The 15,387-nt window shown below is 44.8% G+C and overlaps 1 protein-coding gene and 1 long non-coding RNA gene across 5 annotated transcripts in view; one reads left to right on the top strand and one right to left on the bottom strand.

The window, feature by feature from the left end:
* The window catches only part of LOC149971375 (uncharacterized), a 318,492-nt gene that overhangs the window by 266,904 nt on the left and 36,201 nt on the right, over nt 1-15,387 (bottom strand). The window lies entirely within an intron of this gene.
* The window catches only part of mtss1lb (MTSS I-BAR domain containing 2b), a 72,090-nt gene continuing 59,846 nt past the window's right edge, over nt 3,144-15,387 (top strand). For 2 of the 4 annotated variants that reach the window (XM_021585974.3, XM_021585972.3), the window contains exon 1: nt 3,173-3,761. In XM_021585974.3, coding sequence (XP_021441649.3) covers nt 3,693-3,761 — 69 coding nt within the window. In that variant the 5' untranslated portion in view covers nt 3,173-3,692. Of the gene's footprint in view, nt 3,762-15,387 lie in introns of all 4 variants that reach the window. The other 2 variants (XM_090222136.1, XM_021585969.3) reach the window with 2 other exon arrangements.

The following is a 15,387-nucleotide window of genomic DNA, read 5'->3' as shown; positions in this document are numbered from 1 at the left end:
AGGCCCAAATCCCAATCATTCGTATGAAGAGGAGGCGCTGATACAGGGGCCGCAGATCCGGGTGCTTGGTGAGAATTCATCAGCAGTGGATAGTATGTCTTTACCATCCGTCTTACTGGCTGTCATGACTGTACACGAGAATCCAAATAGGTCAGAAGATTCATGTCTCCCTCACCAACACTCATCAAAGGAATGTCCTTTGTTTCAAGAGATTTTTCCCGCCGACATTCTAACATGTACAAACGCGAATACTGGAACAATATTTAGAACATAGAATGTGGGACCAATGTGGGGAATGGTCAGAGGGGATCTATAGAACACTAATGTCATTTTGTTTGTTATTTTGTGATGTCATGAAAGAAATTATGAAGGAAAAACTATAACTTGGAATGTATACCCACTACATGTACAAAGTTTCCATACTATGCGTTGTGCATGTAATATGAACAATTATGAAAGTGTTTTTGTTAAGAGAGGGATGTGATTTGAGAAACTATAAGAGATAATTGTTTTTCATCACTTTGTAGAAGTGACAAGTCACACCGCCGAGGGAGGTCAGAGAGCATGTCAGCCTGACAGAACCGCCCTTTCGAACAAACTGCATAAATTATGAGTCAAGAAATGAACATACTAGACTAGAAAAGTGTCAAGTTGCAGCTGCACGTTTAAAGTGGTTTGAACTTTGAATAACATCACGAGGTACAGACGATAAACTCACCTCCTGGACACTGGTATGGCTGTCCTAAGTAAAGTATCTTCAAAAGAGAATTTAAGTAGGACCTGCTCAAACTGTCATATTAAGCGACTCTCATCACCCAACTGGGAACCATTGATATGGCTGTCTGGCCTATATTCAAAGAAACATTTTCAAGAGTGAATGGAAGGAAAATAAACATTGTAGTTCTGTTCAGGACTACACGACAAGTCACCGGATACCGGACAACTACAGAAATGAACAGCAGTACCATATATATATATTTTTTAAAATAATTTTTACCCCTTTTTTGTGGTATCCAATAAGTAGCTACAACTCCTGTACGGGCTCGGGAGAGACAAAGTTACAACAGAGCCTGGGCGTGAACCGAGAGTCTCTGGTGGCACGGCTGGCGCTGCAGTACAGCACCCTTAAACACTGCGCCACCCAGGAGGCCCAACAGTAGAAGACTTGTTGGAACCCTTTTGGACAATCAGAGCCTTACAAGCGTGCCCAACTCCCTTTCCAAGGCTGCCCTGTCCCCCTAGAGAGATCCGGCGAACCAAGGCATTTCAAGTAAATACATACATGATTTCTTACTCAAAGTGGGCGGCGGTTTGTGTGCAAAGTATATGGTTACTGTAAGTGAGAGTAGTTTCTGAAAGTACCAATGTTAAGTCTGTCCTTCTCCCTCCCTCTCCATCTCTTTTGTAACAAGCAACCACGTTGTTGTCAGTCCGCTAGGGACCTGTTTTTAACTTATTAAGTGTGTATGTTTATCCTGTGTTCCCATTTAATAAGCTAGTAAATAAATAATTCAACCAATTTGTGTAGTACTAAAACATAAGTATGGCTCGGGTTTTTGCAGATGCAAGGAGGTTACGACTGTTTAGAATGATGATATGATACGAGGTTGTGATTAATAAATTGACTATTTATAATGTGATAGGTAAATAACTTTTAGAGTTTAATTCGGGAGATGGTAATTCTTTAAATAACTGCTCTCGTGGTGCCCCAGATCCTAATTAGTTAATTGTTACATGATTAATTTAATCCTAAATAACATTATTTTTCTTTAAAGTCAAGTCATGAGATGGCGAATGCGCAATCACTGGAGAATAAATTGGATGAGCTCCATTCAAGACTATCCTACTAATGGGACATTAATAACTGTAATATCTTATGTTTCACTGAGTCGTGGCTGAATGAGGACATGGATAATACACAGTTGGCTGGGTTTTCCGTGCATTGACAAGAAAGAACAGCAACCTCAGGAAAGACGAGTGATGGTGGTCTGTGTCTATTTGAGTGTGACCTCTAATATTAAGGAAGTCTCAAGGTTTTGCTCACCTGAGGTAAAGCACCTCATGATAAGTTGTAGCCCATACTATTTACCATGAGAGTTTTTATCTATAGTTTTTGTAGCTGTCTATTTACCAACACTAGCCGATGCACGCACTAAGACCACACTCAATGAGCTGTAAGGACATAAGCAAACAAGATAATTATCAACTAGAGGTGGTGCTCCTAGTGACGGGGACTGTATATTGCAGTAAAATGTATATGCATTTGACCTCATTTCTACCAGCATGTCACATGGGCATCCAGAGGACACGTACAAAGCTTGCCCTCCATTGGCAAATCTGACCATAATTCTATTGTCCTGATTCCTGCCTAGAAGGCCAGCATCCCGGAGTCGCCTCTTCACTGTTGATGTTGAGACTGGTGTTTTGCGGCTACTGTTTAATGTATTTTTTTTGTTTTTTCTTCAAACACTACAGAAAGCATATTTGTTGATCCTGTAGTGTTGCGTAATAGCCATATTGTGTGAAATGCTCTAATGAATTGATCCAAAGCAGCTGAGCCATCACAAAGCCTTTGTGCGCTGGGGAAAGGCTTTGTGATGGCTCAGTTGTTGTGGATCAATTAAACAACAACAACAATGGGGCCTTGAATAGCTTTTTGGATGATTAAAACTAAACAAACAAAAATATGCTATCTGTGACAAACCTGGTCGTTAGACTACAGTGTTATATCTGAATTAATATTCATACCACTGCACAACTATATTATAATCATCTCAATCCGTTCTTGGATAGAGAACATTATCCGGTCATACAGCATGCACACAGTCAACCCTCCTCTGTATTAGAAATCATGTTTGCTCATTCCCTGTGTCTCATTCATTGACATTGTGGTAGGCATGCGTCCCCATTCCATTGTTTGCTGGTAGATACATCTATTTGATGTTTATCTTCTATCGCACTGAAATATTTGATGGGCTAGTGTGTTGTAGTGGGTCTGTGTGTGTGTGCGTGTGTGTGTGTGTGGGGGGGGGGGGGGGTCTGTCTGTGTGTGTGTGTGTGTGTGTGTGTGTGTGTGTGTGTGTGTGCGCGTTCCCCCGCACGCATAACCCCTCCCTCACAAACACCACCTCCATGTGACAAGAGAGTTGTCCGGCCCCTTTCAATTCCCATAGATCGAATTACCGGCTCTGCTCACTCCGCAGCGCAGCCCCACTGCCTCTGCTCCAATCACGGGCAGCCTCGCGCTCCCCTGGTAGGTCTACTCGCCAACCTACTGTCTCACATTTTGATAGATCATTCCGGAGCTATAAACGCGCATCAACACAACTCGATTTTTCCTTGCTACCCGAAGATGAGAGTGTGCATCGCGGTGCCCTCTGCATGCTTTACCTCCTAACTCGGGCTCTAGACCCGCAGCTGGGACGGGAGAGAGAGCAACCTCTCTTTTCTCTCATCATCACTAGCTTGGTGTTCCAAGGACACGGGGAGCGAGCCGACAGTCGACGACAATAATTGTACGATATTTGTGTATCCTTTCTCATTTAAACAAACTTCATCATCCTGTCTTTCACGCTGGGCACAGAAGCAGAGAGAAGAAGAAGAAGGCTCCGCATCGCTATTTCTACCGTGGAAATACATTTGGTGGGGTTTTGTGCCCTGTCCGTATTTGGTGAATCCTGGATTTAGTGAACATGGAGACGGTGGAGAAGGAGTGCGGGGCGTTAGGTGGACTATTCCAGGCGATTGTCAATGATATGAAGGTAGGTCGGGCATCATTATCGCTCGCAACATGTATCTATTATTTTCAAAAGGGGATGATTTGCCAGCATTTGTGATCTGCTTATTTTCACCCTCGAGGACATGGAACCGTTATTCTGTCACAGTGCGGTGATAGGCTACCTACCCAGCCAGCACCTACTTGATAGTAACTTCCCCCAGCAAGGTTTGCGCATTTGTCGCGTTATTGCTTTGGAAATGTTGCTTTGACATCTACTATAATTGAATCCAATTGCTCGATCACCATTGCATGTGCTTTGTGTGTGTCAGAGCGTTGGTTTACTCTGCATAGATCAGGTTAAACCTAGTCATCGTGTAGGCTATATGAATCCATGTGTGTGTGTTAGGGTAAGCATGTTTGTGTGTGTGTGTTAGGGTAAGCATGTTTGTGTGTGTGTCTTAGGGTAAGTTTGTGTGTGTGTGTTAGGGTAAGCGTGTGTGTGTGTTAGGGTAAGCGTGTGTGTGTGTGTTAGGGTAAGCGTGTGTGTGTGTGTTAGGGTAAGTGTGTGTGTGTGTGTGTGTGTGTGTGTGTGTTAGGGTAAGCATGTGTGTGTGTGTTAGGGTAAGCGTGTGTGTGTGTTAGGGTAAGCATGTGCATTCGAAACACGATATGGATTAAACCATATGGATCATTTATGACTGAAAAAATGTGGATGTATTCAGCTTTTATTAACACAAAATAAATGTATGTTAAACTGTCAGATTTAACCATGCGATTTTCACATGCCCCATGATCCCACCCCCCTGCTGTAGATGAAAAACAGCTGTTATAGGCTGTGTGAGAAAGATAGCTGATGTTCTGCCTCTTGTAGAAAGCAGCACCATTGATTTTCTGCCAAGCTGATTTTTAAAGAGACCGTGTGAGCCAAGCATGAGAACCTCGACAGTCATCACACGTCCAGCAGTGCACACCACTGTGTCTGTCTGAATGGCTCATGGTGTAGGCCTAGCCTGCTGTATGGTCTGGCCTTCTTCTCTGGGTAGTCTCCTGGCTTCACTGCGAGCCAGACTCCTAGCTACACCCACTGTGACTAACCAACAGATTATTTGGCGTACTTAGTATGTGGACAGTATTACTCTTTGAACAGGAAATCGTAGCGCTGACTTGGGACCAGTAACACGACTACCGTTGTTTCCATCTCATCATCTGTGCCTTTCTTTCCACTGTGTGAGAAATCATGGGTTTGAAGCTACGTCAAGGGACTTCTACGTCACCCGAGTCCCAGTCTCATGTGAATAAGATTGAAGTAAAGCTGGTGTTCTGCATGGTTATTATTCCTGCACGGACCATCTATCTGTGTGAACATCACAGGGTTTTGAAGGAGCTGGGGACACGTCAAACGGCAACCTCGGATTAACAACATCCTAAACTAAGAACCCGTGACACCCCCGCCCCCCACTCTCATGGTTGCATCTCTCTTGCTCTTTCTCTCCCCCACATCCCCCATTTCTCTCTCTCTCTCTCTCTCTCTCTCTCTGTGTGGTCTCTCTCTCTCTCTCTCTCTCCTGGACACACTCATCTCAATAATTATTTAAGACACATTTCCCATGGTCTTCATCTGATCTCTTACTCCATGATGGAGGATAATAAAATATGGGTCAAACAGTAACTTCAGCAGCATCCATCCTCCATTGGTCACTTGGAGTCTCAGGTTGGCCATTGCAGTAGTCTTAAATAAAAAATAAATACTAAAAATAACCTTTTTATTTAACCAGACAAGTCAGTAAACAAATACTTATTTACAATGACAGCCTACCGGTTAACAGTGTGTTAACTGCCTTGTTCAGAATGAAAGATTTTTACCTTGTCAGCTCAGTGATTTGATCCAGCAACCTTTCGGTTACTGGCCCAATGCTCTAACCGCTAGGCTACCTGCCGCTCCAATAGTCTTCAGTGGGTGTCCCCACAGCAGAGTGAGATGCCACATGGTAAGATCTAAGCCATTGGCTGACTGCTGTGTTCTCATGTAACCCCAGACAACCTCATGACAACCTCATGTTGTCACTAATGACCCACCTCTCAAAGGACTGCTGTTGTTGGTGGCAGAAGAGAGGAAAACACACACGAATGGAGACCCTAGGATGCCCTGTTGTTGGACAGAGATTGACATGCGAGGAAGGCCTCAGCTATTTGTGTCTCTATGGCTGGCTATGCTTAAGATGTTATTTGCACTAGACATACCAGTGTTTAGTGACACTGTCACAGTAGTTAACAGTAAATTCAGTGCTGTCATGCTATCTCTGAACAGTGATTATCCTCTCCAGCTGACATGTGCCCCCATGACGGATGAAGACAAAACATCTCTTCACTGAGCAATGAAATGCTAATATGTTGAATGATGCACTATAGACTTAACTCATTGAGGAATGGAATTCCTTGTCATGTGTGATGGGTCATGTTTACGTACCCATGCAATTGATCCATGTCCGAGTAAAGTGTTTCAGCTGGAGGATGTTTTCCTTTCCCTCTCTCCCTCACGATCCCTTTGTTGCAGGGGGATTGACACCCCCATAGGGCATGCACAGTCACTTCTCATATGTGTCTCCTCTCCTAGAATCACTGGCTGTCTACCAGGCTTTCTCTTTGTTCACACTGCAGTAGACATGCCCAGTAAGTACAATAGCTGGCAACACAACTGCACTAAAGAGACAGTCGACTATGTGTAGTCAGCCCACCTCTGAATTGTATGGTACAGTGCAATACAGCACAGTGCCATGATGAGCGAGGCTGGAGGCCTCTCTGAAATTAGCATACAGTACAAGAGTCAGATGTTTCACTGAAAGGAATGTACATTACAACCACAATGACATGAAAGAGACCCCCGTCTCCCCCTCTGTTCTCCAGAGAGAGCCCCCCCCACCGTATGGTATAATGTGTAAAAGAGAATGTATAGGGGGGGGTGTAATCCCCCTTTAAGGAGACACAGACGGGTATATATGTGTGTGTGTGACTTACATACACAAGCTGGGGGGTGGGCTGTCTGGAAGTGTAGGCGACATCCCTCCGGGCTATGTGAGGTGATTTGATTTGAAAGCACAGGAGGTCACATTCTTGGTCAGCTTGTCTCTCTATAGGCTGGCCCGGTGTATGCTGACCACATGCTCAGTGCAGTGCCAGTAGAGACCGACAGAGTCAGGGGGTACCTGGGACTAGAGTGAAGACAGGAGGCAGGAGAAGTCCATGACGTGGCCTATTTGCCAGCTGGACTCATCGTAGATTATGCCTGTGGGACGGTTGAGCTAACGTAGGCTAATGTGATTAGCATGAGGTTGTAAGTAACAAACAAAAAAATCTCAGGACATAGACATATCTGGTATGGGCAGAAAGCTTACATTCTTGTTAATCTAATTGCACTGTCCAATTTACAGTAGCTATTACAGTGAAAGAATACCATGCTATTGTTTTGAGGAGATTGCACAGTTATGAACATGAACATGTATTAATAAACAAATTAGGCACATTGGGCAGTCTTGATACAACATTTTGAACAGATATGCAATGGTTCATTGGATCAGTCAAACTTTGCACATACGGGTACACTGCTGCCATCTAGTGGCCACAATATAATTGCGCATGTGCTGGAATAATGCATTATGGCCCTTCTCTTGCATTTCAAAGATGATGGTACAAAAAATAAAATAAACGCATATTTTTTTGTAGTCTTTTACCAGATCTAATGTATTAATTCACATTTCTGCAAACTTCAAAGTGTTTATTTTCAAATGGTATCAAGAATATGCTTTGGGTATGTCATTTTAGGCGAAAAATAAAAAAAATGGTTGGATCCTTAAACAAACAGATGAATGTGGGATGAACCACAAAGCTTGTGCTTTCCAAAAGACATGCATAGTCTTGACAGTTTCTTCCTTTGACTTACAGGCACAATGTGTGTGTGTGTGTGTGTGTGTTGTCTGGCTAACCTGGGGAGATCCCACAGCATTGCTCAGAGGGCTTGTTAACAGCTGCACATGTGACCCATTTCCGGACACTGCCTTTGGGCCGAGAGGCAGAGGACCAGAGAGGACATCCATCCTCGTGACTGTGTGTCCGTGCTCCCCCAAAACATTCATCCCTTTTGTAGGGGCCATTGATGCCACGACAACGTGCAGGGCCCTGGCTCTCTAAATGAGCACCTGTTCTCTTGTCTCTCGTTAGGCTCGTTAGAGACGAATCGACTAGTTTCAGATTGAGAAATCATATTGGGACAGTGCCAGGTCTTCTCAGTGCAGGCTCTGTCGGGCCTGTCAAACTCATCTCATCACAGTCATTTCTTGACTGTAAAGCCACTCAGCGCGTTGATAATCATGAACGGGGGAACGAAATAGTGTCAAATCAATCAAAAAAAGATCAAGCTACTGGAGGAACAAAATCCACTGTCCTCTCATGCAGAGGTATTTACTATGGTTTTCCATTCACTAGACACCTAGATTTTACTATGGGGCTTACTGACAATGTTTGGGTCCAGGCAAAAAGGAGGATGATGCTTACCCATGTCCTCAAGGACACCCCAACCTCAAAGACACATCTGCATTCCTCACTGTCTCAGCATGATGGACAGCCGTCGGCGAGCATCCCCACCAATGAGAGTGCTACAAAATGCTGCCTGCTTTTCAATCACAGACCTGCCATGTATTTTAATGCCACTATATACAATACCTCAGAGTGGTGTCAGTCAGTCACAGAGAACCTCCAGTGAGGAGTCCCATCTCAATTAGGCTGAGTGGTGCAACCACAGCCATGACACAAATACAACTGTGGAGACCTGGGACAACGAGACCGGGGATGGAGAGCGAGATGGATGACTAGAACAAATAAGGGAGATGATGGTAAGAAAGATTGAGAGAGCATATGAGACAGATTGAGAGAGAATGAAAAGGCACAAAGTGAGAGAGACTGGCTGATATATTGAGAGAGACGGACATGGAGGAAGAAGCTGTGCCTCTCGTATTAAGTGATTTCCATGATTCATTTCTGCAAGGGTTCAGGCTGCTGTGGTAAAATGGTGAAGAGGGAGATTATTTCCCCCCCTCCATCATTCATTCACACCAGTGAGTGAGATGTACTGCGTGGGTGGGGATATGAGATTGAACCAAACCTGCTATTTTTATCAAGAGCTTGGAAGGGGCTTGACACGACCTAGACACATTGAACAGCCCAGGCCCCAGCCAGTCAGACCCCTATAGGCATCAACCTCCACCAGCCATCCCTCTGGGTACCTTAACAACCCCCCCCCCCCCCCCCCCCCCCCCCCGTGTTGTTGTTTTCATGGCTGAAAAAACAAAAAGGAACTAGAAATGAGTGGGAGCATTGGGTCTTCCACTTCCCCAGACATCACAAACAGATAAGGTCAAGTTCAGGAAAATGTAGCAAATGTTTTCACATATTTTAAAATGCTCAAGACATCAATGATCAACAGTCTATGATTAACCTTGTCCCATGGCAGAAAGGCTGGGCAGAAAGGCTGGGCAGGATAGTTTTGTTTTTATTACGATGTTTAGATTAGTAAGATCCTCTTCCTCATAAATTATGCAACACAGTCTTTCAACTTGCTGCCTGTATCCTAATGTCATTTGAGAGCAATGATTTGCCAACATGATGTAAAAGTAACCTAAGGTGTATATTTGTGTATCTATCCTCGGATAATGTGAATCTGTAGAGAACCCAGAAGTCTGCTTAGTTGATGTGGAGCAGCAACGGTGGAGACAGAGTTGGTAGTATTCATGTACAGTTCAGGGGATGGAGAAGGCTGGATCCAGTTATTTGCGACCGACCGGCTCGATTCGGTCTTGTGCAGCAAAATTTGAAGTTTTTGTTACATTGGATAAAAGTAGACTCCGAGCTAGAAAATGGTATATCATACACTACAGTTGAGGAACAGTGGGAAAGGAATTCAGCTTTGAAAGCTGATAAACTTGTAACCTCACTTTTGAGAAAATGGCCTTTGAATGTTTTGGTACACCTACTGGAGAGCTCTTCTTTGTCTACACTCATTCAGCATCGTGCACACCCTCCTAAGCTATAGCCCTGCCCTTAAACTCAAGAGTTTTGTCAGATTGTCCGTTTGTAAATTCAGAGCGTTTTGCTCTCGGAGCATTCAGAAAGCACACTGGACCGAGGAGTAGTTGTTGATCTGAGCGTTCTGTCCTAACAACAGCAGTCAAGCACTCAAGCTAACTGGCTAATGTTTGCTAGCTTGCTAGCTACTTCCAGACACAAATGAGAGAACAGCTCACTAACCATTTTTACTCTCCCTAGCAGAGCTGGTTATCCAGAGCATTGGTGACTGCAACTGTGCTGCTGGCAACAATTTAATTACGCTTTTTTGGCAACATTTACTGACATCGGCCATATTCAACGGGTGTTGAGCGTTTGTAAATTCGTCAGTTATTCTGCGCTCTGGCACATTCAGACGAGTGCGCTGAAATCGGAGTAGATAGCCAGAGTGAATTTACCAGCTACGTCTATCAAGAGTTGTCGCAGTGACATCATAAACATTCTATTGAAATGGTTACTTGCATAGTGGAGTCTTTTTTTTGTTAAGATATGTGGCTAGCTACGGTCAAACGGCTCTCCTGTGAAGTAGTGACGCGCGACATACGCCTATTTTCCTGAAACAAGTCACATATTTTGGCAATTCCACAGTAACGGAATTTTGCTTTAACTCAGAATTTTCACTTTAAATTGTATGCCAAACAAAAACCACCGATTTTTCAAAGTTTAACAGACCATACCACTCTATGCACAAGGACTACTTTGAACAATTTACACAGAACATTTCACAAAAACATATTTACTGGAAGAAATGTGCAGACGCAAAGGTCACCTTTAGTTTATGCAACCACGTTTTCCAAAAACTATATCGATATATAATTCCATACTATGAGGTTTCAAAAATATTGTGAAAATTATGATAATGCCCTTTTAATGTAAGAGCTGTTTGAAAAGAGTGCCTGTAATGTTCTGTTTTGGTGGGATGGAGTTTTAGCCTAACTGGTGACATCACCAGGTGGCACATTTGTTAATTGACCAATAAGAAATATTGTTCAAAACATCTGCCAATAACAGCTAGTTTTCAGTTTTGTCCTCCCCACTCCCAGACAGTCCTAGCTAAGTTCTTGTTTGAGAAATTGGTCTTTGTTAAGATTTTTTGTTGATTTTTTTGTATTGTAAACAATCACAGTAAGGTACATAATTGTTACCCAGAAGTTATTTGATATTGAGATAATAAAAAAAAGTTTGCATTGACCTTTTACATTTTCAAAGATTAAGATTCAAAGATGGCTGCAGAAAAATTAGGTGTCAGCTATGACATGAAATGACAGTTATTGAACTGCAGTCAGCTATGACCTAACCCCTTGAGTTATTGAACTACAGTAGGTGAAGTGGAATTACATCCAGTAACATAATTACTGTAGCGCAACTACGTCATGGGTCCCTGATGTGTACTAAAAACAAATGCATAATTATGGATATGAAAAGCATTTGCTTCATGGTGATGTATCCTGAATAGGTATGGAAAGGTAGAAATATGCAATATCCTTCTTTCGCATATTTGGATATTATTCTACACACAAGCTATTATTGTAATGAGCTCCGCCCCCAAACAAGACCACATTTGGTTGGTCCGGACCAGACCAAATCTGAAACTATCATAGACGTCTATGTTTCACAATTTTGGACATCACAGTAGAGCACAGCACAGTAGAGTTCTGTACAGTAAAGTAGATATGTTCAGTACAATAGAGTACATTATACTGTACTCTACCTTAGTGTGCTCTACTATACTGAACTATACTGTACTGTACTGTTTTCCACTGTACTGCACTGTATTGTACTGTACTCTCCAAACTTGTGAAACACAGACATTTATGACTGGTTCAGATTTGGTCCGGCCAGGACGGACTGACCAAAGTTCAACTAGGTTTCAACGTCCATGGACGCCCGGTGTCAGTCAGTGTTCAGAGGGTGAGGATCTAACATGAGTCACATAAGAACAGCTCACAGGCACTTTGATATTCTGAACAGTATCTATCCTCCGGTAATGTTAAAGTCACTGAGAACTTGCTCCAAGCCAGTGTTTGCTGTTCATATCAGTAGTGGAGACGTTATATTTAGTCCTGAAACTAGACATAACACTCAGGCTACTGAGGGGAGGATGACTCATAATAATGTCTGGAAAGGAGCTAATGGAATGGAATCAAACACATGGAACCCACTGATTCTGCTCCAGCCGGTACCACGAGCCCGTCCTCCCCAGTTACATTTCCGTTCAATCAAACGTGTCACGCGCATTGCCTGCGTCCAGCACTCCAGCTGAACACATTTTGTCTACTGATACACTAAAGCCCTTGGAGGAGTCTACTTTCCTGGATCTAAGTAGCAGGAGCTCCCCTGATCTGGAGATTATGCAAGACGATGTAGTAGACTTTGTGGGTACTCACTTTTGTACGTGTAGCTCTGCTTCCGATTACTTAATTAAGATTAGGCGTATGCATCTATTAACCCTTTGCCCTTGCCTGTCTGTGCCCTGTCCTTGTTTCCGACAGCCTGTGAAGGGGCTTCTTAATAAGCTAGGGGCCCACCATTGGTTCCTTGTCTCATACAGTTGCTATAGAGGGAATGTATACAGTATTCGTTGCAGCACATCCAAAATGGGAGCTATGATTTTAGCGTAAAGAACTGTGAAATTAGCCTCTATTGCGTGGATGTTTTTATTTCTCTTTAAAAGTCTGAATTGGCCTGATTTTTAAAGAGCTGAAATTGGGCTAATCCACTCTTGAATCTGTGGTTCATGTCATCCTCCAGAGAACAAAGGAACAAAGTGATGAAGCCGTAAGCTTTTCATCCAATCAAGTAAACATGTTTGGTTCGCTAAACACCAGGACAGAATTCTAGTCCACTGAGATATTGGCCAATGGACTGTCAACTCAGTCTAGCTAGCCCATCATGTAACCGATAACCTTTAACCTTTTGAGGGGTTAGCGAGAGCTGGTGGAAGGGAAAGATGATGCACTGCATGTCTAGGGGTAGTCAGGCATGAGATGTGCTACTTTGGAGTTTTCTGTGTGCCGTCACTACTGTGAGGATGTCTTTACCTGCAGAAGAGGAAGCGGTGATGCAATAGCATGTTATCAGTAGCTGAGTGGCCTTTGAGGAGAACACCACTCCAGACCTCCAGCTCCAGATTATTATTATTATTATTATTTTTTTTTTTTTTTTTCTCCCCTTTTCTTCCCAATTTCGGATTATCCTATTGTTAGTAGTTACTATCTTGTCTCTTAGCTACAGTACAACTCCCGTACCGGCTCGAGAGAGATGAAGGTCGAAAGCCATTGTCATCAGGGGAGCTCCGGTCAATGCTGTAATGTCATGCAATGTGGATCCTGAGTGGCACAGCGGTCTAAGGCACTGCAGTGCTAGAGGCGTCACTACAGACCCAGGTTCAATCCCGGTCTGTATCACAACCAGCCGTGATCGCGAGTCCCGTAGGGCGGCGCACAATTGGCCCAGCGTCGTCTGGGTTAGGTGAGGGTTTGGCAGGGGTAGGCCGTCATTGTAAATAAGATTGTTCTTAACTGACTTGCCTAGAAGAAAAATTATATTCCTTACTTTTTTTGTCCTTACTCTGCATTATCAGTCTGCCTCTGGGTTGTTTTATTTTTTTCTGATAATGCACCTTTAATGGCTCTGTTGTTCCACTTGGTTAAGCTAAAGGGAAAATAGCCTGCTCCCTTTACCTGGGAACCATCCAGGCGGATGGATGGATTGAGAGCGGTACTTATCCCATTGTTTGTGGGTCATGTTGCAAGTCGAGTAGGAGTGAGTGAGGAGGATGGGAAATAAAATATCCCCAGGCCTACAATGAACCTAATAAACAATCGTTACACAATCGGGCACCGCCAGGATCCCCTCTATTTTATTAGAATTCCCCAATATGTTAATGAGGGATGGGCCGGTGTGGTTGCAATGGAGAGGAGGCGTCGCCCTGTGGTAGCAATGGAGAGGAGGCGTCGCCCACTCCGTATCTCCTATCCACAAGGCATCTCCTGACAGACGTCAGGCTTGCAACATTGCAAGATTAGAGCACTTCAAACACAGACGGGGGACCGCAGGGAAATGCTGCTCTGATTTCAGGCCAAATGAACTGACATCAAACACCAGGAATGAGATGTCAGATCAAAGGGCGAGACGCCCCCGTGACATCCCTGCTCCTCCGCTCCGGTTGGGTCCTTGCATCCCTGCTCCTCCGCTCCAGTTGGGTCCCTGCATCCCTGCTCCTCCGCTCCGGTTGGGTCCCTGCTCCTCCGCTCCGGTTGGGTCCCTGCTCCTCCGCTCCGGTTGGGTCCCTGCTCCTCCGCTCCGGTTGGGTCCCTGCTCCTCCGCTCCGGTTGGGTCCCTGCTCCTCCGCTCCGGTTGGATCCTTGCTCCTCCGCTCCGGTTGGGTCCCTGCTCCTCCGCTCCGGTTGGGTCCTTGCATCCTTGCTCCTCCGCTCCGGTTGGATCCCTGCTCCTCCGCTCCGGTTGGGTCCTTGCATCCTTGCTCCTCCGCTCCGGTTGGATCCCTGCTCCTCCGCTTCGGTTGGGTCCTTGCATCCTTGCTCCTCCGCTCCGGTTGGATCCTTGCTCCTCCGCTCCGGTTGGGTCCTTGCATCCTTGCTCCTCCGCTCCGGTTGGGTCCTTGCATCCTCGCTCCTCCGCTTCGGTTGGGTCCTTGCATCCTTGCTCCTCTTCATCCTCTCTCTTTCCCGTCTCCCTCTCTCCCATTCCCTTTCCACCATATCCCCCTTTTTCTCCGGTCTCTTTTTTGTCTTTTCCTCCCACGATCTCCTTGGTTCTTATCCCCTCTCCCCCTATCTCCCTGGATGCTGGGGGTTTGGCGGGGGCGGGGGGTACTTGCTTCTAGAGATCTCTAACCCACAGCTGTGCTGTGGAGTGAGGCTTATTTCAGCCCTATGATCTGCTGCTCTCAAGGCCGTAGCGTCTGATAACAAAGGCAGAGAGAGGCACGGAGGGCTGGACACACACTCTGCCCTGCAGGTAGAAGATATGTTATAGTCCACTTGTAACACCATGTACTCACAGGAGGTTGGTGGCACCGTTGGAGGACGGGTTCGTGGTACTGGCTGGAGCGGAATGGGTGGAATGGTATCAAATGCATCATACACATGGTTTCCATGTTCCAGGTGTTATTATGAGCCATCCTTCAGCAGCCTCCACTGCATTTACTACTATTTACCTTGTGGATCATTTGCTTGTGATTATGGGTGTGAACAAAGAGAAAGGACACCTATATAGGGGGGAAAAGAAGAGAACTTGACACAGTCATTTTGGGGTACAAATCTGGTGTTTGATTTGCGTTGCCATTCATTGCCTCCTTTGATATCTGCCGGTGCCAGGGGCTGGTGGAAACAGAGGATGTGTCGCCCAATCACAGACAGTGATGACTCAGACCAGGGAACATAGCAGACATTTTTGTCTTCCTGCCTGTTCACCGTAACATTATTTTACCCGGAATATTCTGCTCCTCATGGGAGGTGCAATGCTACACGTGAAGTGCTCATTTTGTATTACGCTCTTTGAGGAAAGGGTACCAAAGGGGTTCTTCGGCT

This window comes from Oncorhynchus mykiss, chromosome 26, assembly GCF_057628025.1.
Source record: "Oncorhynchus mykiss isolate SJ-2025 chromosome 26, ASM5762802v1, whole genome shotgun sequence".
Taxonomy (NCBI): Eukaryota; Metazoa; Chordata; class Actinopteri; order Salmoniformes; family Salmonidae; genus Oncorhynchus; species Oncorhynchus mykiss.
The sequence above is the reverse complement of the archived record's forward strand: the minus strand, read 5'-3'. Positions and strand labels throughout refer to the sequence as shown.